The sequence below is a fragment of the Vanessa cardui genome, chromosome 12, assembly GCF_905220365.1.
Source record: "Vanessa cardui chromosome 12, ilVanCard2.1, whole genome shotgun sequence".
NCBI classification, from domain to species: Eukaryota; Metazoa; Arthropoda; class Insecta; order Lepidoptera; family Nymphalidae; genus Vanessa; species Vanessa cardui.
Window position 1 is genome coordinate 542,490 of NC_061134.1, and position 22,460 is coordinate 564,949.

At 42.8% G+C, this 22,460-nt stretch overlaps 1 protein-coding gene across 3 annotated transcripts; it reads right to left on the bottom strand.

Moving 5' to 3' along the window:
* Window positions 1–13: 13 nt before the first annotated feature.
* LOC124534218 (rab GTPase-binding effector protein 1) lies at window positions 14–17,883 on the bottom strand. Of its 3 annotated transcripts, none has more exons than XM_047109941.1 (14): window positions 17,658–17,883; window positions 17,480–17,584; window positions 15,852–15,989; window positions 7,574–7,677; window positions 6,338–6,427; window positions 5,916–6,023; window positions 5,413–5,470; window positions 4,746–4,858; window positions 4,343–4,669; window positions 4,095–4,270; window positions 3,637–3,739; window positions 2,932–3,048; window positions 1,988–2,098; window positions 14–1,284 (listed from the first exon to the last, which is right to left on the bottom strand). In XM_047109941.1, exons 1-14 carry the CDS (start codon window positions 17,698–17,700, stop codon window positions 1,117–1,119), a joined length of 1,761 nt encoding a protein of 586 aa, XP_046965897.1. In that variant the 5' UTR covers window positions 17,701–17,883; the 3' UTR covers window positions 14–1,116. The 3 variants fall into 3 exon arrangements, with proteins under 3 accessions (XP_046965897.1, XP_046965896.1, XP_046965898.1); XM_047109940.1 differs by having other exon boundaries at window positions 17,480–17,590; window positions 17,658–17,882; XM_047109942.1 differs by lacking the exon at window positions 17,480–17,584.
* Between the last annotated feature and the right edge of the window lie 4,577 nt (window positions 17,884–22,460).

The following is a 22,460-nucleotide window of genomic DNA, read 5'->3' on the forward strand; positions in this document are numbered from 1 at the left end:
AATAAAAATACAATTTTCAATATCGAGCTCTTTATTTACAATAAAATATCTATCTTACAATATTAACTACATTTATTTAACGTAACACACAAGTAATAGCACATTATGCGGATTATCGTGACAGTTAGTAAATAAAGTACCTATCTTTACCTCGAGCTTCTGAAACGGTAATTAAGGTCAGATTAATGAGACAATACTGCAAGCTTATTGGTCGCCTTATTGGCATTGGCTGTCACGACCAACCAAAATTCAGATTAAAGAAGAATATGTGACTTGGACACCGTTTCTGAACTTAGGGTGTGTGTGTTCACAATGAGTGTAATTACCTACAAGAATTATTACACGTCCGACGATAGAAGTAATTACATCACTTGTATATGCGTTCAGTTATTCATATAACTGCTACATGTAAATAATGTTTTATGTTATTATTATTTTCAAATGTATACTCAATAAATTTCCGCATAATATGGAACCGTTGAGTACTCCCCATAACGTATTGTATATGTTCATTAGCACTTTTTATTTATCACTTGACCCCAGGGTCTATTGCGCCAATTCCTTAAAAATATAAAACGTAACAACGAAAGACGTTTGAAATGCAACAGCGTCGAACTGCAGCGCAGTACCGAAGTTAAACCTTTCATAATTCACACTATCTACACTAAAGGATTCTATCTGATAAGTTATTTACAATAATTCAATGAGATTAATGTAATATAGAAAATAGCCACCAATACAAAAACCAAAGTTACTTACACAAAGACGAGCAGTCAGTTTTGAAATAAGCCAAGCGGAAGGGAATCGATGCGAGCCTTGTATTGATGGCTACTCATTACACTAAACTAGATACAAATTAAACAATCTTTCTAACATTAAGCTAATCGTATGTGTACTGTTAACGAAATCAATGTTACATTACTTATTCGCGATTACATCTTGTATCCCATTAACAATCGTAATTACAAAAGTATCTGTAAAACTTTATTCCAATTGGATTCGGAAATCAATTCAGTTCAAACTTCAAGTTACTAAATATTTTTGTTTGAGCCGCAGTATGCGGGCGTGAGATTGATAAAGTAAAAGTGTGTATTCTCTGGATCGATGGTGTGAGCGCTAGTCGGGCGAGTGTGGGGGGCGCGTGCTGAAGTAGGGCGCGGCGTGCGGCTGCAGCAGCGTGAGGCACACGGAGCACACGCGCGCCGGCAGCCCGCGCGGCCCGCTCGCCACGCTGTGCGACACGCACGCGCCGCAGTAGATGCGCCCGCAGTGCCGGCAGTGCACCTGCACACACGTACACGGGTATGACAGGTCGATTCGACATCCAGCTCAGTGGCCGGTGGGTCTTCAGCATTTTAGAAATACGGACTGATATGGATGATTTATAAGTATATGACTAGACTAGAGAATCTCTTTGGAATGTTTTTAAAAAAGTAGGAATACTCACAGTAGCATTGATCACTTTGATAAAATCTGTGATAATCATTGTACATGCACTAGGAGTAAGGATAACCTTATAACGCTAAGTTTCCGACTCCGCAAAGTCAATAAATGCTTCTTGAGGCAAGATATCCGTTTCTATAATAAAATTCCGCAGACATTTTTAAGTTTGCCGTTTCGAATCGTTTATAAAAAATTCGTTAATACAAAAAGGGATATTATTCGATACAAGATTTTATAAATGATAAAAAAGCGTGGAGTTAATACCTGTTAACTTCCCAGCAGGATATTTTAATTTAAATAATTTTATTTAACTAATTTGACTTTGTATTTTTAAATGTTGGAAACGAGTAACTACTGAGTTTCTTGCCGGTTCTCCTCGGTAGAATCTACTTTCCGAACCGGTGATAGCTTCACTTAATTGTAAAATGACGTTTCAAAAGTGCTTGTAAAAGCCCACTTAAATAAAATTGATTTTGATTATATGGCGATCCTTCTTTCGACTAATAATGTTGGGCGACATAAATTGATCTCCGGCGCGCGGTACCTTCTTCTTGACGGTGGGCAGTGCGGTGTGGCAGGCGGGGCACTCGTTCACGTCCTCGTCGTGCTGCCACCGCACCTCCGTGTCCTCCTCGCGGATGCGCTGCAGCTGCACCTGCGATACGAACGAGCATAGAATTAAAGAAATCTTGATGAATATTTCGCGTATTTTAATAATGGCATATCAACATGAAAAACTAAATATCGTTTGCCTCTTCGTTACACAATAATACTAAGTATTACTGATTGGCGTTAGAATTACTGATGATTGGGTACCCACAAAGCCCTATCGACCAAAATTCACAAGAAATTACAGTTTATCAAATATTCTTTTATGTCTCTTTGGTATTATTCAACGTATAGATACGAAAAAAAAAATACTTTAAATAAAATTACATGCTTCAATATCAATTTTTTATAGTTTTTGTTTAAATAAAAAAAAAATCAAAAGCACACAAAAATTTTGGGTAAACTTTATAGTATAAAAAAGAAATCCCCCCCTCGCCCATTTAAATTCATTCACTGTAACAGAAGTCTGAGGTTAAAACCCCCAGACACTCCACTATTATACTTTATTTTAATTTGTAATAGATATTTTGGTCTTATTTTGTTCTCTATACCTTGGATTGGACGACCTCCATGGTCGAGTGGTGTGTACACCGGTTTTCATGGGTACGCCACTTTGAGGTCCTGGGTTCGATTCCCGGCCGAGTCGATTTAGATTACCATTAGTTTTCTATGTTGTCTTGGGTCTGGGTGTTTGTGGTACCGTCGTTACTTCTGATTGTCCATAACACAAGTGCTTCAGCTACTTACATTGGGATCAGAGTAATGTATGTGATGTCTCATATTATTTATTTATTACTATACTATGACTATTTGTAAGAAATGTTTGCGGTTCACTTTGGATACAGTCACGAGGGTGGAGGGTGTGTGCGTCAGGTGTACCTGTAACGACTGCGAGAGCCGCACGAAGTCCTGCTGCACCTTCTCGCTGTTGTCGAGCTCCTGCTGCAGCACGCCCACCCGCTGCCGCACCTCGCTCACTTCCGTCTGCAGTCGTTTCTGTCAAACAGATCGAATAATGTCTTCTGTTTACTTACGAGGACACGGCAATTGGTAGACAGCAATAATTATTTTTATCAGAAATCAGGCTTAGAGTATGCCAGATTTCTTATTCTATTATTTTATGTTTAATTAATGTATTTACATTTTTCATGCCTTTGCTAAGAAGATGGATTTAATATATGTATAGTACGACACAACTTAGATGTCGCATCGGCAATATTCGTAAAACCGATCACATCCGAATTGAGTACGCTATACCAAATTATCAATATTTATTTATCATGCGAATATGATCTTTGCATAAACGTAATAAATTGTAATATCATATGACCTAATATATTCGTCAATTTGACGCGTCGATTTACGCGCACTCTCTGTCTCGGGTTGAACTGACGCGGGAATCTATAGCGACGAATAGCGTCGAATGGCGCGATACGAAGCTGTTTCTATTGGTTGTGTAAATCGGTAGTAATCGGTTTTAATTTAATTCCATTGCATTTTCCGATGCTACATCTAATTTGTGTCTTACTATACTATTTATAATATATAAGATGGATTTAATTTATATGCTGCACACACGCGCACCTTGTCGTCAAGCAGCTGCTCGATCATGTCGTTGGAGTGGCGCAGCTTGTCCGCCAGCTCCTTCATCTGCTCGCGCTCAGTCTGCAGGCGGTCCAGCTCCTCCCTGCGGGCACGGCAGCGTGTGAGTGCTGGGGACTAGCTTTGGATGTTGGTGTTACCATTGACTTTTTAATTGATAATTTTATTTCATCATTATTTTAGTCCCTAACTTATAAGACCGTAGTGTCTGAGGACCTGGGTTTTTGCCCTGGGTTGTACTACTAAAGATTTACTGGGTTTTTCTATGGAGAAATTTCGTAGTTTGAAAATTGGCAATGTTTACATTCCCAATTTATTTTGCCTCCAGAAAGCACTTATAGCTAGGCCTTTCTCCATTCGGGTCGGACAGCTAGGGCATCAGATTGAAAAAATTGAAAGTATAGAGGATGGCTCAGGGCTGGCGGCCGGGCGGCACGTACTGCGCCTGCCGCAGCTGCGCGTCCCGCTGCGCCAGCTCGCCCTCGCGGCGGTGCAGCAGCGCGGCGTGCTGCAGCAGCTGCGCGCGCAGCTCCTGCTCCGCGTCCGCCGCGCGCTCGCGCCCCGTCTCGCACACGATGAGCTGCTCGCGCAGCTGCAGGTTCAGCTCCTGCAGCTCCTGCGGACGCAGCCGGCGTTACGCGTGTCATGTGAGTGCTGTCGCCGGTGAGTAGCGGAACGCGAGGCTCACCGCGACGCTGTCCGGCAGGTTGATGACCTCGCTCTGCATCTCGGCCGCCCTCCTGGTGTAGTGGCCGACGAGCAGCGCGTTGTCGCGCTCGAGCGCGTCCAGCTTGCGCTGCAGCGTCTCGCGCTGCACGGTGAGCGTGGTGACGTGCTGCAGCGCGCGCTGCGAGGCGGCGTCGGCGTCCCGCGCGCGCGCCGCCAGCTCGTCCCGCGCGTCCCGCAGCGCGCCCGCCAGCTCGGCCAGGCGCGCGGCGCTGCCGGCGCGCTCGGCCTGCCAGCTGCGGATGGTCTCGTCGTGCACGGAGCGCACGCCCTCCAGCTCGTCGGTGGCCTGCGGGGCGCCGGGTTAGCGGGCGTGTGGGGGGGGGGGGGGTACGTGTGTTGGAGGACGTGGGGGGGACACTCACGAGCGCGAGGGCCCGCTGGTGCGTGTGCGCGCGCTCGCGGGCGGCGTCGGCGCGCGCCTGCTCGGCCACCAGCTGGCGCTCGTAGTTGGCGCACATGTCGCAGCCGCCGCGCTCTGCGGATGCACGAGGGTTAGCGCTCCACGCCGAGTGCTGAGTGTACGGATCGTTGTACCCCTTTCGGGGTGTCTAGGCCACTACGTTCGCGAGCCAATGTCACTGCGTATTCTGCGACTGGTCCGGCAGTTGATGGGAAAGCGCAACTCAGTCGCTGAGTTCCCCATTGTTTTGGTGCGCGAGCGTAGGGAGTTATGGTTTGACTAACGAGTATGTGTTACTAAATAAAATATGAGCTGAGATGGTCTAGTGGTTAGAATGCGTGCATCCTCACCGATGATTGCGAATTCAAGCCCAGGCGAGCACCACTATATATATGTGCTTAACTTGTGTTTATAATTCATCTCGTGTTCGGCGGTGAAGGAAAACATCCTGAGGAAACATGCATGTGTCTAATTTCATCGAAATTCCGCCACATGTGCATTCAACCCACCCGCACTAGAACAGCGTGGTGGAATATGTTCCAAACCCTCTCCTTAATGGGAGAGGAGTCCTTAGCCCAGCAGTGGGAAATTTTCAGGCTGTTACTTTACTACTAAATAAAAGCTACTACCGGACTCCGCCTTCGCGTCGCCGCCGCTGTTCGCGTTGGCCGCGCTCGCCTTCGCCTTCTGCAATGGTATGGGGACTCATTACAATTAGATTAGAATTACATTTCATTTATTAGTCAGATAATGTGAATAATATTGTATCTATTGTCTGTGTTGTAAATTTATTCAAAAATCCATTAATAAAAATGCATTTTTTTAACGTTTGTCACATGACACAAAACACTCCTCATTGGTCGGGTTGGTGATGACGTCACTTGCTTGTTAACTTCGTTTGCCTACTGTATGTTGATTTTGTGTACCACAGATTACAATACAGGCAAGTGACGTCACCGAACCCACTGCAGCGCCATATTGTCTAAGCGTTTTCGCATGCTAAACATGTACTAGAATTTAAAAAAGCAACTTTTACTGAGTTCCTTAACATCTACTAAATAATATAAGATGTATTTCAAGAATCAGTCAAGTAGCCTATTCCGCGATGCCATCGGGGGCCCCCGAGCAGTACCAAGGCCTCCTGCAGTTGCGCGTCGTTCTCCCGCAGCTTGTTCTTGAGCGCCGTGATCTCCAGCTCCAGCGGCTGGATGATGGAGCGCAGCAGCTCGTTGTCCTCGCACTGAAACCACGACCGTACCGACAGGTGAGCCCAAACACCACTGGAGACTCACGGCCCCTAAACTAATCGCTGTTATACATAGACTCGACGCATAAGAAATTGCATTTAAAATTGTAATGTAGTGCTATATTGATTCATAATTAAATATTTCAAACAAATATGAAAACTTTAAAGACGGAATAAAAGAAACTACACAATTATAAACTTTTGAAAGCGCATTTGCAATGATATCTCTGCAAAATTTTGGGTTTAGTGAGTAAAATAAATACTATATCAATATCATTGGTGGGTAGATGTGGGTCGCAAAGTGGTACCTTCTTGGAGCTGGCGTGGTCGGCGTCGCTGTCGGCGGTGAGCTTGCGCGCCAGCGAGCGCACGAACGTGGCCGGCGCCAGCGACAGCTCCTGAAACCCCGCAGCCGTCAGCCCCGCGCGCCCCGGTTCATGCCCCGGAGGGGGGGGGGTTTGCACTCTATATACTACCGCTCCGAGTGAGCCGAGTGAGCCGAGGGAGCGCGGGGTCAAACATATTCGATTGGTTCATTCATTACTTTACAAAATTTTAATAATTATTATTTAATTTTATTTTTTTTATGGTATAGGTTGGCGGACGAGCATATGGACCACCTGATGGTAAGTGGTCACCATCACCCATAGACAATGACGCTGTAAGAAATACTAACTATTCCTTACATCGTCAATGTAATCACCAACCTTGGGAACTAAGATGTTATGTCCCTTGTGCCTGTAGTTACACTGGCTCACTCACCCTTCAAACCGGAACACAACAATAGTGAGTACTGTTATTTGGCGGTAGAATAACTGATGAGTGGGTGGTACCTACCCAGACGGGCATATCATAAAATATTATTCAACTTAATAATATTTTATGATAATACAGATCAGATCGTGAACCCCCCTGACACGAATACTCTCGATATATTTATCAACGATGCAAAATTCAACTCGAAACATTAGCCTTAGGTCGTATTTCCAAATAATAAACTCATACTTTGAATGCAACCAACATATTAAACAAAACAGCGGAAAGACTCGGTATAATTGCTAAGCGTGTAGCAAACGGGTCGAGTAGCGATAGGGTAATGAGCGTCGCCGATAACAGAGTGGAAGGAACATTTAGCATAAGTGCACACAATACTGTCACTAGAACGAAGATAGGCAAATATGTTTTACCATAACGCACAGTTGCTAAGATTAGACTTTTTAACTATTTGCTGATAAGAATGTAATTTTTAACTCAAGATTATGAAATTTAACCCAGTATTAGTACATTGTGTGGAAGCTTATTAGAAATGAGGATCCCGGTGGGGCGCTACATAAGTTAGATCCTTGCCAACTCTTCACGAAGCTCACTTATATAAGCTTTTGAATTCAAAGATGATAAATAATCTTTGGGGCCCCGCCCTATTCCACGCTCCTGCATATAGGACTAATATTGTAACTCAGTCCAGTGGCGCGCGAGCAGGAGACGGTAGCGCCTCGGCCACACATGTGACACGAAGAGAACTAGTACTAGATGTGCGCTGTCACCTGCTGCTGCTGCCGCAGCTGTGCGAGCTGCTGCTCCAGCTCAATGTTGCGCGCCTGCAGCCGACGCACCTCCTCCGTGCCCGAGGACGACGCCTCCACCGTCTCTGTTAGTATAAAATATATATCGTTTAAATTCGTCCCACAATAAGGACCACAATCCAGACCTAAATATACCCGTATATCAGCTATCAAGCACACCGACTGATATCCACAATGATGATAATGTCGCTCGTGGGTATTGTGAAATTCTTCTAATTTACCATCGCACAAATCCCACTAGAACTATCGTTATGGAGTTTTGACACATCTCAGATCTTAGAAAAAAAATCACCGCACAGTAACAGCACCCAATTAACTTTGTTACAGATGGTGTAAGGTTTGCTAAAAATGGGGATTGCGCTCGAGCCGTCGTGCCGTGCAGTCGTGTCGGAATTATATTGTTTTTATCAATGTTTCTCGGAAGTTTTTTACAATTACCCTCGCTTGTTTATTGGTTTCTGTTTTTCTGTCGCGTTATAATATTGAACTTGGCTTGTGAATGGACATTGTTTTGCTTTGACGATTGGTTTTGTTGTTTGGTAATAGGTCTTTCATAGACCTATTTTCTCTTATTGTTGTTGTTTGTCGTTGTTGTCGTTGTTGTCGTTGGTTGTTGTTCCGAGTGTTGTTTTTATTGTTTGTTGTTGGCGATGGACGTCGATACCGAATTGTCGTCCGACGCCTTAGCTGGCCGTAAACGGCCTTATAGGAGTCTCGCAATTTTTAACTCTGATTCAGAAACTGAGACAGAGACGGAGATACGTACAGCTGCGAAATGCACACCGGCAACTCGTGGAAAAACGGCTTCGAGGGGCCGCGGTAGTGACCTCGCTCGGGCTAAGGCTGAGCTTAAGGCGAGGGTCGCCGAGGCAAGGGAGGAGGCTTTTGAGCGCTCTTTGAGAAGTAGAGCGTTCCGAAAGAATGTTTCGGAAGTTGTCTTGGGCTCCGAAGAATCCGCTTCGGATGCAAAAGAAACTCCTGCTAAGATGGGCACGGAGGAACTTCGCGCTGAGGCCGGCCGCAGCGCAGCCCTCATCTTGGAGGTGGCGCAAAAATCCTCCAATCTAAAAGGAGGATACGCTAAAAAACTGAGGGATTCAGCAGCTGCACTTCAGGGAATTGTAGATGCCCTGGCATCGCGGACTGAGGCGGATGAGACGCGAAAACTCCGCGCCGATAATGGCCGGCTGCGTAAAGAGATCGATAGCCTCAAGTCTGAGTTAAAGGCTCATCGCCGTGAGTTCGCGGAGATGCGGACCACGGTGGCAGTGGCAAATGAGACGTCCACCGGCTCTGCCCAGGATGCTCAGACGTTGGAGAAGTTTAAGACCTCCTTAATCTCATCGATCGGCGATATCTTCAAAGCCCAAATTACAAAATTGGAGGACCGGCTCCCGCCTGCGAAGATACAGCGCCCCCCGCTAGCTGCGGATAAAAGGCGGGAGCTACAGCAGCAACACACGCATTCGAATGCACAGGTGGCCCATCCGGCTCCGCAGCCGAAATCTGCTCCCACACATAAGCAGACGCCACCAGCTGCTCCAACGGCTCCTATTGCTCCGATAGCGCCGGAGACGATTTCGCCACAGATGGCACAGGAGACGTCCTGGTCCACTGTGGTCAAAAAGGGGAAGAAGGGGAATAAGGCTTCCCCCTCTGCTGAAAGAATCTCGACGTCTGCGTCTAAGGCACCTCAAGTGGCTAAGCCCAAGCTGGTCGCCCCACGTACAGCTGCAGTTGTGGTAACGTTGCAGCCGGAAGCGGAACAAAAGGGTGTCACGTATGCTCAGATCTTGGAGCGCGCCGAGCAGGGCGTGAAACTTCAGGATCTCGGGATAAGTGGTGGCCTCAAAGTCCGACGCTCGGTAACTGGGGCCAGAGTGTTGGAACTACCGAGAGCACAGTCGGAACAGGCAGAGAAGCTGGCCGACAAACTCCGTACGGTGCTGGATGGGGTAGCCAACGTCGTCCGTCCCATTAAAAGGGTGGATATTAAGGTGACGGGGCTCGACGACTCCGTCACGAAAGAGAAAGTCATCGCCGCAGTCGCTCGCGAGGGGAGTTGCCCCATTGAGGCAGTTAAGTGTGGAGAGGTGTTACGTGGACCCGGATACATGGGTATGGTCCGCGTAACATGTCCAATAGCTGTGGCGAAGAAGCTATCTAACAATGGTCGACTCTTGGTCGGGTGGAGCTCGGCCAGGGTGTACGTACTGGAGCAGCGCCCTCTGCGCTGTTTCAAGTGCATGGGCCTTGGCCACACCAAGGCGCTCTGCCCATTTAGTGTTGAACGAGGCAGCCTCTGCTACCGGTGTGGTGCCGAAGGGCACAAATCGGCCGAATGCACTGGGAAGCTACGCTGTGCGGTATGCGTAGACGCTGGTAAGCCCTCTGGGCACCTGATGGGATCGAGAGAGTGCAACCCTCCCATCACGAAGGGTAAGATGGCCTTAAGCAGCCACACCACTACCAACGCTGGACGGCGCCAAGCCGAGGAGGAAGCTGCAATGTCGACATGAGCACTGAATTCAGCTTTCTCCAAACAAATCTTAACCACTGTGCCGGGGCTCAGGACCTACTGCTGCAGTCCATGGCGGAGTGGGGGATCGACCTGGCTGTGGCCTGTGAGCCCTATTATGTCCCTCCCCTACCTCACTGGGTAGGAGACGTGGACGGCACCGTGGCGGTCCTCACGAGGAGCGGAACGGGGCCTCCTCTCTCACTCATCGAGAGGGGCTCGGGCTACGTGGTGGTGGGTTGGAGAGAGTACGTAATTGTTGGCACGTATTTCTCCCCTAACCGCAGCCTGGCGGAATTTGAAAATCATCTCGGCTTTCTCAGAGCTGCGGTGGCCAGACGTTCGCCTAGACAAGTTGTGGTTCTCGGCGACTTCAATGCAAAATCGCGAGCCTGGGGAAATCCTGCTACGAACCCACGAGGGAGAGCTGTCCAAGTGTGGGCCCTGTTATCCAGCCTATCCCTACTCAACAGGGGGCAGGTTCACACCTGCGTGCGCCAGCAGGGCGGATCCGTTGTGGACCTTTCGTTCGCCACTCCTGTTGCAGCGCGCAGAGTGTTGAATTGGAGAGTAGAGGAAGAGGTGGAGACTCTGTCGGATCACAGGTACATCCGATTTGAGATCTCCAACTCTGACCGTTGGGGGCAGACTGGAGAACTCCCAAGGGTGCCTACGACGCTTCCAAGGTGGTCCGTTGGCCAGTTGGATCGTGAGCTGGTCAAGGAGGCTGCCATAGTGCAGCGGTGGTGTTCCACAGATAGAAGGGAGGGCGCTAGCATTGATGAGCTAGCGGGCCGCATGCAAAGGGCTCTAAAGAAGATATGCGATGCGGCCATGCCGAGATCCCGGCGCATGGCGCCGCGTCGTCAGGTTTACTGGTGGTCGATTGAAATTGCACAGCTTCGATCGACATGCAATCGGGCACGAAGGGCCTATGTCCGCTGTCGCAGGCGAAACGGCTTTGATGCGAACTTGGAGGGACAGCTATTGGCCTCCTATCGTCGGCTGAAAAACGAGCTGCAGCTGACGATACGCCAGGCCAAAGAGCGAGCTAGGGAGGCACTGTTGGTGGCCCTGAACCGGGATCCATGGGGGCGTACGTATCGTGGCGTGCGAGGAAAGATCCGTACCTACGGTGCCCCCGTGACTGAGACGCTGCCGCCAGAACTTCTCTTGCGCCTTGTTGAAGAATTATTTCCACACCCAGGGGAGCATATTCCTCCGCAAATGGCGTCTTGCTCCATGACTGAAGAGGAAATTGTGGCTCCACCACAAATCACGGAACAAGAGATGGAAATGGCACTCGACCGACTAAGAACCAGAACGACTGCGCCGGGTCCAGACGGTGTCCCAGGACGGGTCCTGCGCGACGCCTTGGTGCACCTAGGTGGGAAGCTTCGGGAACTGTTTGACGAGTGTCTGTCCAGCGGGCAATTCCCGAAGTCGTGGAAGGAGGGCAAGTTGGTTCTGTTACCAAAGGAGGGACGTCCCCTTGATTCTTCTTCGGCATACAGACCGATAGTGCTACTGAATGAGACGGGCAAGCTCTTCGAGAAGATTCTCGCTGCTCGTCTTGTTCAGCATCTCGAAGAGGTGGGGCCGGGTCTTTCAGAGACCCAGTACGGATTCAGGGCTGGCCGTTCAACGGTGGACGCCCTGAATGCCCTGAAGACTCGAACTACAGAGGCGGTGGCCCGAGGAGATGTGGTCTTGGCGGTATCTTTGGACGTGGCGAATGCCTTCAACAGTCTTCCATTCGAGACTATAAAGGAGGCACTCACATATCACAGGGTGCCTTCTTATCTTAAGCGTCTTTTGGGGGCATACCTCTGCGACCGTGTGGTCCTCTGGGAGGGGGGTGATGGGCGAATTGTCCGATTTCAAGTGGGTTGCGGCGTTCCACAGGGTTCGGTTCTCGGCCCACTGCTGTGGAATGTTAGTTTCGATTGGCTCCTACGAGCCCCCGTCCTTCCCGGAATGGGGGTTTTGTGTTACGCAGACGACACTCTCATCACGGCGAGAGGGCGGAACTTTCAGGAAGCGGCTCGCTTGGCTGAAGTCGGAACAGCGCTCACGGTGGACCGTATTGGAATGTTGGGCTTAAGGGTCTCCATCTCTAAAACGGAGGCTCTTTTATTCCACGGTCCACGTCGAGGACCCCCCCGAGGGGCGACTATCACCGTCCACGGGACCGTGATTAAGGTGCAGGCCCAGATGAGGTATCTGGGTCTGATCTTGGATGGAAGATGGAGTTTCGGGCAGCACTTTCTACAACTGGGCCCGAAGCTCATCAATGCCGCTGCCGCCTTGGGCCGCCTCCTACCGAACGTGGGAGGACCAGACTCACCATGCCGGCGTCTATATGCCGGCGTGGTACGCTCCATGGCGCTGTATGGCGCACCAATATGGGTGGATGCTCTCAACGCTCGAAACAGGGCGCTCCTTCGGAGACCACAGAGGGTCGTAGCGGTGAGGGCGATTCGTGGATACCGTACAATTTCGTGGACAGCGGCAACGCTTCTCGCGGGTGATCCACCCTGGGAACTCCAGGCAGAGGTACTAGCGGAAGTGTACCGGTTCCGGGTGGAAGCCAGAGCGAGAGGAGACCGTCCAGGATCCGCGGAGGTGGGGCGAGTAAGGACTCTTGCTCAACATGCCCTTATTCGCAGATGGGAGGAGGACCTGGGGTCCCCAACAGCAGGCCATGCGATAGTGGAGGCGATCCGCCCCCACTTGAGTCGATGGATAAAACGAAGTCACGGCACACTCACATTCAGACTAACTCAGGTGCTTACCGGACATGGTTGTTTCGGGAAGTACCTGCACAAGATAGTAAGGCGGGAAATAACACCCGCCTGCCACGCGTGTGGTGCGCCTGTGGACACGGCGTGTCACACCCTGATGGAGTGTGCCGCTTGGGGGCCTCAGAGGCATTCCCTGGTGGCGATAATCGGCGGAGAACTTTCGCTGCCGAACGTTATAACCGCCATGATAGGCAGCGAGAGGTGCTGGAACGAGATGGCGTCTTTCTGCGAAAGTGTAATGTCGCAGAAAGAGGCTGCGGAACGAGCGCGTGAGGAGAGTGCCGCCGCGGATTCGCTTCGACGAAGAAGACCGGGGAGAAGACAACAGCGCTATGCGCAGCTTCTCCTCCAGCTGTAAACGTCGCCGGGAGTAGAGATGTTCTCTGTTCCCCGGGAACTCCTCTAGCTTGGAAGCTCATGGTGGGCCAACCGTCGGGACGTCACGGTAGAATGCGTAAGCGATCCCGTGATGCCCCCCCTAGAGACGGAGTGGGTACCGCTGGTTTTTTAGTGGGTATTCCGGTGCCTTCAGCGCTGGCGAGCCCCACATACCCCCCCACAATACAACATCATGTGGGGGAAACGCGTAATGCGTTTTTCCAGCGATAAAAAAAAAAAAAAAAAAAAAAAAAAAAAAAAGGTTTGCTAAAAATATAAACAATAATAATCAATCCCTTTTATATTTGTCAATAATGAACCGAGACACTTTCAGGCATTCGGTTATGAAAAATCTCCATCATTAAATATTAGCCCTTTACCCTTCGATTAAACATTAAAGAGTTTCAATTTTGAGCTACGAGTTCCGCTATTAATACAATAAATCAAAGTCAAATCCCTTTACTCAAACTAGAACTGTTTACACTTTCTTTTTGAGTATCGCAAATCTACCACCGGTTCGGAATACAATACCTCAAACCTGAGAAGAACCGGCGAAAGAAACTCAGCCGGATCTATTTTTTTTTTTAAAGTCAATTTACAATATACAATAATAAACATATTCTTGTTATTTGAAACAGCCTGGAGGCGATCATCTCATTCCTAAGTGGTAGCTTCACTTAATTGTAAAATGACGATTCAAAAGTGCTTATAAAAGCCTACTTGAATAAAGTTTATTTTGATTTTGATTTAAGGTGTGCAGTCAACTATAAAGTCGTTAGTTAATATCCTTTAGTACACAAACGCTCTTTAACGATTCCTTTGAATTTTATAATTGAATATTGTGGAACGTTTTCTGGGATCCTGTGGTAAAAACGCACACATGTTAATTGCCCCAAAAAAAGTTACTGTGTAATCGGGTACTAGACGTAACAAATTTATTCTTGTTCCTAGTATTAATGGAATGTACGTCACAATTTTTGGGAAAATCATTCATGTTTTTGCGTACATACATAACATTATCAAAAAGAGAAGCGACAGTCATTATTTTTTTTTTTTTTAATTTACATCTTAGCGAATATTTTGGACCCAGGTTATAAATTGCACGAATAGCCCTCTTCTGTAGTACAAAAATAGTATTTATGTCATCTGTTTTACCCCAGAGTAGGATGCCATACGACATAGTACTATGGAAATAGCTAAAATACACAAGACGAGCCGTATCCACGTCAGTCAAAAGTCTAATCTTTTTTTACGGCATAGGCTGCAGAGCTGAGTCTATTCGCCGATATACTTATATGGGGGCCCCATTGGAGCTTAGAGTCTTTTATCGTACCAAGGAACTCTGTTGATTCTAATACATCTAATGCTTCCCCATTTAAAAGTACATTAAATTATTGACACTAAACCAATGTACTATTTCCGAGAGAGCATAGTTCACATCGTCATACATTAAAAGACGTCATTTTATTTTAAAAATTAAAGAAGTATCGTCAGCAAACAATAATCTCGAGTTTATCACCTCGATCATTTATATAAACAAGGAAGAGAAATGGACCAAGAATGGATCCTTGAGGGACCCCCACAGTAACCTGAGCCCCGCGAGATCTCTTTCCATTTACAAATGGATAAGAAACTTTGTCTGCCCGTTGCGCATTCTCGACCGAGCCACTGAATAGATATTGATGAAATTTTGGAACAGAATAAACTTGAGCTATAAGAGTAAGTATAGGCTTTGTTTAACAATTTTGTACGTATATTATATTTTACCTTTAGGGCCCCAAAAACAAAATGTTGGCAGCATATTAAACTGAAAGAGTTCCACTAGTTTGTGCACTAGTTATAACAGTGTTAAGGAAAATATTAAATTACATACTTGCGATTAAATTATTTGTGATAACGAAAAAAATAATGAGCGATAGGATTTTAATGATCTGAATATGCAATATACATAGAGTTTAGGTTATTTCAGTCTAATTTATTTAATACTACTTTCTGCACGCGACTTCGCCCACGTATTATAAAAACACGCAAATGCCTGTAAATGTCCCACTGTTGGACCAAGGTCCCCTCTCTCCCTGACGAGAAGTGTGATGTGTTAAGCTTCATTTTGAACTATTTTGAATTATTTGCTGCACTAAACTGGGTCGGTAAATATACTTGTGGCAGATTATAATTAGGCACATTCTACGTTTCTTTCACACGAACACGAGGTGAATTATAAACACAAATTAAGCACATGAAATTTAGTGGTGCTTTTTTACTAATGAACCCGGAACCATTAAATCAATGTATGATATTGTCAAAAGACAATATTATAAAATGAAATGTGGTCATGAAATATATTTTCTATTTTGCAGAATATATAAATTGAATCTTACATTACTTTTTGATATAGGATGAATTTGATATAGAATTTTTATGTAGGATTATGAACTGTACTTTGCTGTAACTTGCCACTGTTGTGCCCATTGGTAGTTTAATTTATTCATGTACTTTAAAAAGATCATAAACTAATTATTAAAATACTTGTAATACATACCACTGACAAGCAGCTGCAAGTTTTGAATCTCCGACTTCTGGTTTTCACTCAATATCTGCAACTGCTGGACCTCAGCCCTCAGACCCAGCACCTCGGAGTCAAGCTGTTGCTTCTCTAGCACCAACTTACGCAGGTCCTCTGTAATGAATACCATGGATTACATTCAGTAATTAAAATAAGTATAAATAATTATATTGTATTAAGTAGAAACTATATATATTTAAATATTATTGACCTAATTACAATAATACAAAGCACCAATTCATCATTACATCAAGCATGTTTGATAAATCACATAACCACTTGAAAAATAAATTCTTTCTTTAATCATTGAAAAAATAGGTTAGCAATGCCCCATTTTCAGCAATTACCAATGTTACTATTTACCCTCCTATAAGCTTGAAGCTTGTTCTAGGAGTGGGGATGACCATTGCCCAAGGGGTTGAGACCAAAGTTACGTAATTTAAAAAATTATAATACATTGCTAGATGGCCTGTAAACCAATCTTCATTACACTAAGTCCTGGTATGTTTAAAATATCTTCAGTTTATTTATTCAATGAACTCAAGTGTTTATCAATTTTGTATACAAAAGCAAACAGAGTTATGATCATAAAAATACAAAAAACATTGATCTTATTGTGAAGTCAAGAAGCAATATCAGAATATTTAATAAAAATACAAAACAGGTCTTGCATCTTGTCAAATATGCAATATATTATTCATCCATTTACATATTATTGTATTATATTAACATAATTATTAAATTAACTTAATAACCTTTAGCTATGTATAAAACAAAGACTAAGTATACCTGGTTCAGAGGAAGTTGAGGCTTTGTCCAAGCCTCAATATATTGAGGTGAAGAATATGTTAGCGATGGAATTTCAAGTTGTCTTGGAGAACAGAACAGAACTTGAAGAATGAACAGGAAAATGTCCCATGGGAGGGTAATAGTTCATCACACTGTGTTAACATTGACTATGTAGGAAATTTAAGCAAAATAACCATCAACAATGGGAACAAAGATAGTATATCCCTTGTATGTGAAGTCATTTGCATAACAAAATCAAGTACTATTTATCAGTTGCCTGCTACTTTCAAAAAGTTTATTTTTTTAATTAGATCCTCAAACATTAATGCCTGTTTAGATTACATTCTCAAGTAAACATTTAAAAAAAGTTTAGCAATTAAGGTTATATTTTAATCAAATAATATTGTATTTGAATCAACGAAGAAACAAGACCAATAACTGAATATAATTTATGAAACCCATTCCCTACTCAAAAGACATTTATAATACCATTGCAACAACAGAATATAAAAATGATTAATAATGTTAATTAATATGTTAACAATTTATATAATAATCACAGCAATTAACCAATATGACCACAAAACACTTAAAAACAAAGTCTAAACGAAAAACATGCAATATTTAACATTTATACCAGAGTTAAATGTTTTATTATTGTTATAAAAATAAGAGCAGAGAACACCACCACAAGAATGTCCAAATGAAAATTCCATTACCAATTATGAGTTACAAAGAACAATGAGGTTACTAACGGCGAGGTGACACGGTTAGCCAATCTGAACCTACACGTCCAACATCTGTGAACTACGAACCTTCTTTCTGCAAGAATAACTCTTTCATTTTAGCCCTCTGCATGTTAAACTCCTCTTCGAGATCCCGTCTCGCCTGCCCAGTAGCTGAACCGCCTTCGCACCCATCTTCAACTTGAAACAGAAACACTTCTCAACTTCCTGCAGTATTTACACAAATAAATCAGAAACGAAAACACACCTTTCATTACAGTGGACTCCTTGGACATCGTCGTTTCGTCCATTGCGATCAGCTTTCTTGATGCAGCTATTTAATTATAATAGAGACCCTGGACATGCTTTTAACAACTAATTGAGCTTAATATTGTGAAACAAATCATCGGAAAATTCTTATAGTGAACATGAAAATATGAAAAATAGTTGACAAATTGACGTTATTTGTCATGACAATAGATATGTCGCACAGGTAACATATGAATATTGTTTACATAGATAATGAAGCAATGTCAAAAATTAATAATCGAACATTTTATATTGCATAGATTAGCCATGCCCGCGACGGGCGTTTGAATTTAACTAAATATTAGCTATATTAAAAAATATCTTTTTTATAACTTAGCTATTGAACTGTTTCTGTTTCTAAATTTTATTTTAATTTTATATTAAGTATGTCAGTTTAGTAAGTAAGTTTTTTTCATTTGTTTTATTTTTAGTTAATTTTATGAGAATTTTAAAGAGCGACCGTTAGTACGAATTCGTTCATGTTCGAATACGAATGTCCACCAGCGTTCTTTCTGGTTATTTTATTTCGATTGATTTGAAATAATTTCCTTCGTTTATACATTTTTGGAAAGCTAAGAAAACGGCTATGTTTTTAAAATAATCTGCAGGCCAATTTTCACAAAGATTTTTTTAGTTTTTGAAGCATTTTTGAGGAAAAAAATTATAAAAATATTGAAATAAATTCGTTTTCTGTCTCGCATTTTTAATTATGGACCGATAATTATTATTTAAATATTGACAAATATCCAGTATTTAATCATTTTTATAAAACAAAAAAAAAATAGATTTTAATAGAACCTTTTTTTTAAATTAATATATATATTTAGGAGATTCCTTTAACTATGCAACTGGCTGGAAAGAATGAAATAAAAAAAAGAAACAAAAGCGCGCGAAACTGCATCAAGCTGTCATTATTCTATCATTTTGGGCGCGAACAGTAAGGTCAATAATATTGGCGCGACTTGTAATTTGTTATAAGTGTTATTTGTGTTTTATTTGGATTTGTAAACTCAACCGAGTAAGTAATTTACTTCAATACATACATATCTATGATTTGGTGATTTATTTATGTTAAGATATTTTCGAAGTTAGAACTATTATGTTTGCTTGTAAATGATTGAAGTTGTTTATATCCTGATTAAAGTTATTTATGATCTTGTCTTTTTTTTAATCTATTTCACTTCTGTATGCTAAATTCAGAAGTGGGATACATTTACACGCCCTTTAGGCTTCCTATTATTTATTAATTCTGTAAAAAATACGCGGTAGTTCTGTAAAATAATTTATAAATAAATCACCAAATTCATTGTTGTAAGATGAAATATTGTAAACTATTAAGGCTGATAAACAGCGTAGTTCGAGAAACAAGTCGCGTCGATATGAGACCGGTGATAGGTTGTAGAATACGTCTCAATTGCGAAGTAATTAAATAAAAATCTCATTCTTGATGAGAAGTGGCACCGTGTTTAATATTACACGAACTATGTAGGGTCACTTTAGACTTAGTGGCTTAAAAACTGTTTCACATAATCGTGTTAAATTATGTTCATATATTGAGACTTGCGAGATACATATGTGGTTAAAATTTCATAAACGCAAACGGTTATTTAGATAGTAGCGTCCAAATAGCGTAATTTTTAATATTGACTAACATATACCTATATCAAAACTATGATCTAGTTCCAGGTGATCTAGAAAGTTCAAATTAGTTATGCAGATAGGCAATCAAGCTTAATACAAATGATAAGTTCTGAAAGTAGTAAAATTTATATTTTTTTAATTAATTGATTTTCCTGGGAACACTTACATATGTGCTTAGTGTTTGTAATAAGTGTATAAAAATAATAATGTAATAATAAGCATTCAAACCTTATGACAGCTGGTCTTTATGTGGATTTCAAGGTCTTCATGTGAATGCATATCTTTTTATTCAAATATTTTTAACTTAGAACTTATAGTTGAGAGTACAGTCGACAATCGTATTTATCACGTTATTAACAGGGACTTAGTATTAATTATTGCTTCAATATTTTGCGCACATCAATAGTGTAAGATCATTATTATCGTAATTAAATAATAGACATTTCGGTATACGGCATGCGGTGCGACGCCGAAGCAGTGAGGTGGGCGATATGGTGAATCGTTTTAGAATGGGTATAGTAAAAGTAATAAGTCAAGACAGTTGTACTTTACCTAATTGACTCCTCAAATAAACCGCTAAAAATTAAAATGATTGGCTTACAGAAATCATATCTTATTTTAGACTGCTGTACGATGTTAAAGTATGTTTATTTCCCGCGCAAAATATATGTAACTAGTTTAATACTGCAATGTTGACAATTAAGTATGGAACACAAAAATAAAAGAAAACAATTATATTCCGTAAACTTAGGTAAATTCAGTTGTATTTCGAAAACAAAAACATTTGGTATTAAGTTTGTTATAAATAAGTACTTACTAATAGTTTATGTACAAAAAGTAAAAGTATTTCATTTTGATGTGATGAGACGTTATCCGCAAGATCCCGTTTGAATGTAAGGTACCATTTTCAAAATTGTACTTCTTCATGAAACCCTAAGCCTCGAAGTCAGGATGTTTCATAACATAATACCTTCGAAATCATTTAAATTTTATTAGGTAGTACCTTTCAAAAGTTGCCACCTCGAAAGCTCGCGTGACAATAGTGAAACCGAAAACATAGCGGCTGACATTACTAATAGGCTGATATCTATTGATCCTTCAGGTTGTAGTTATTCCTTGAATTTGTGTCTAATGACGTGTTGATGTGTTCTGCTGACGGGTATTGCATCTGATCAGTTACAAGTTTATTTTTATTAACCAACTAGGGGTGTAATTTTGCCGAATTTATTAAATCTAAAATTTAACCAAAAAACAAGGAAAGTATTTTGTGTTGAACCCGACACACATGATATTGATGTTTGGTGCGAAGAAGTTGAAAGATTCAATATTTCTAATAAATGGCTTTGAATGTTTGTCTGGCGTGTCTAGCTGTCTCAAGGGTGCCGCACATTCATGGCTTAATGAGTGGTTAACCACCGATCGCTATTGGTCCATTTTTTTGTCGTGAATTCAAGTCATTGTTTCCGTGAAAGTGTTTGAGTAAGTGAATATTTTATATGATTCGATGTTTTATAGTATGCCCGAAGGACACTTAAAATAGTTAAAGGCTTAAGTGGCGAACTCGTGATACGAAGCATAAACGTGCAGGCTAGGACAGCCGCGTCTTATGCAAACCTTGCTTATTTTGATCTATGTTAAGCCTATTCGCAGGTTACAAGACAATCGATGTCAACCACAATAAGGCACGTACGCTTAAACCTGGCACATTTTTTTATAATGCCCAAATAAAAGGGTTGCTAATCAAATTTCTAAGCGAAACACACATGGCGGTAGGGTAAGTTGTAATGTTTGAAAAAGGCAAGGCATACTGAAACCTCTTGCTTCGCTAAAGACGGGTCTACCAGTCGTAATACTGGTAACGTTATTTGCACTGACTCTTCGCTGAGGTTATCTGGTGCCCCCTGAGATACTGATTTAACCATTGCCGCTGTCCAAGAAATTCCTATTGATGTTCTCAACGACAGTGGTGTTTTAAATATATCAGGAGTGTCGTCTGATGATCTGATGTACTTGTCATGCGAGAGTAAACCAAAACGATGAACTTTAAAAGGTATAAATAATTCAATGATAGAAGCAAACTCTTTTGTGACACTAACTGTTGAACTCTATGAGATTTCCTTCGAGGCCGGCTTTGTAATAGAAAATTTTAATAACTTCAGATATTCTCAACCGTTAAGGTGTTACATACGTACGTACAAAAGACAGGCAATATCTAATCCGGTCATCAGATAAATTGGTTCATGTAGAATTGCGTCAAACAGTAGAATACGTTTATACGCCTCTTCTGGCCATTGAGCGAAATCTCTTGAGGGTTGAACATTTCGCTGAATTATATTGTACATTTCGGATTCAGCATCAACTACTGTCACCGCGGGTGAAATGCACATTAACGTCACAGAAAACACTTCTTTTGCTTATCGATCATACTGGCTATCACACACAAAGCAATTCAAAGTTCGTGACATAATAAATGATCTTAAAGATAAGGGTATTAATTGAGACCCAAAGTCTGAGTATGCCAGCCCCATTATTCTGCTAAATAAAAAGAATGATAGAAGCATCAGGATGTGTGTCGATCATCGAGTGCTAGACCGACAAATGCTCAAGGAACGGTACCCTTTAATTCTGGCCACTGGTTTTGGATCCCTATCAATATATGATGAATGATGAGTCCCTATAATGAGTCAGTTAATCAAACACTTGTGACTCTCGAAGGTTAATATGAGTACTAGCGAATCTCTTACGATTTTAGTAACTTGCCACTTGTGTATCAGCGTATTATTAGTAATACACTACGTGAGCATATTGATACTGGTAATGTCTTGATGCATATTAATAATGTTTTAATATGAGCAATACTATAGAAGAGGCTATACTGAATGTATTTTTAACAACTCTAACGAGGGCAGGTTTTTCGATTAATCTTACTAAATGTTCTTTCATTATATCATCGTATCATTTGTCAGGGTCAGGTCAGGCCGAGTCCTCAGAAAATCAAAGTCCTAGTTACTCCATTTTTCAGTAATATCAAACAAGTTAGACAGTTTCTGTGGGCTAGGCAGGATATTATATGCGACGCTATATCTGAGCTATGACCACCATTATGCAGCTAAGACCTCCT

Coding starts and splice junctions, on each gene's coding strand:
- LOC124534218 (XM_047109940.1), bottom strand. CDS start 17,700: ATGGACGAAACGACGATGTCCAAGGAGTCCACTGTAATGAAAG. Junction 3,740..4,094: donor GCGCAGCTGCGGCAGGCGCA/GTACGTGCCGCC, acceptor CCGTGCCCGCAG/GGAGGAGCTGGACCGCCTGC. Junction 2,099..2,931: donor GGCTCTCGCAGTCGTTACAG/GTACACCTGACG, acceptor TTCGTATCGCAG/GTGCAGCTGCAGCGCATCCG.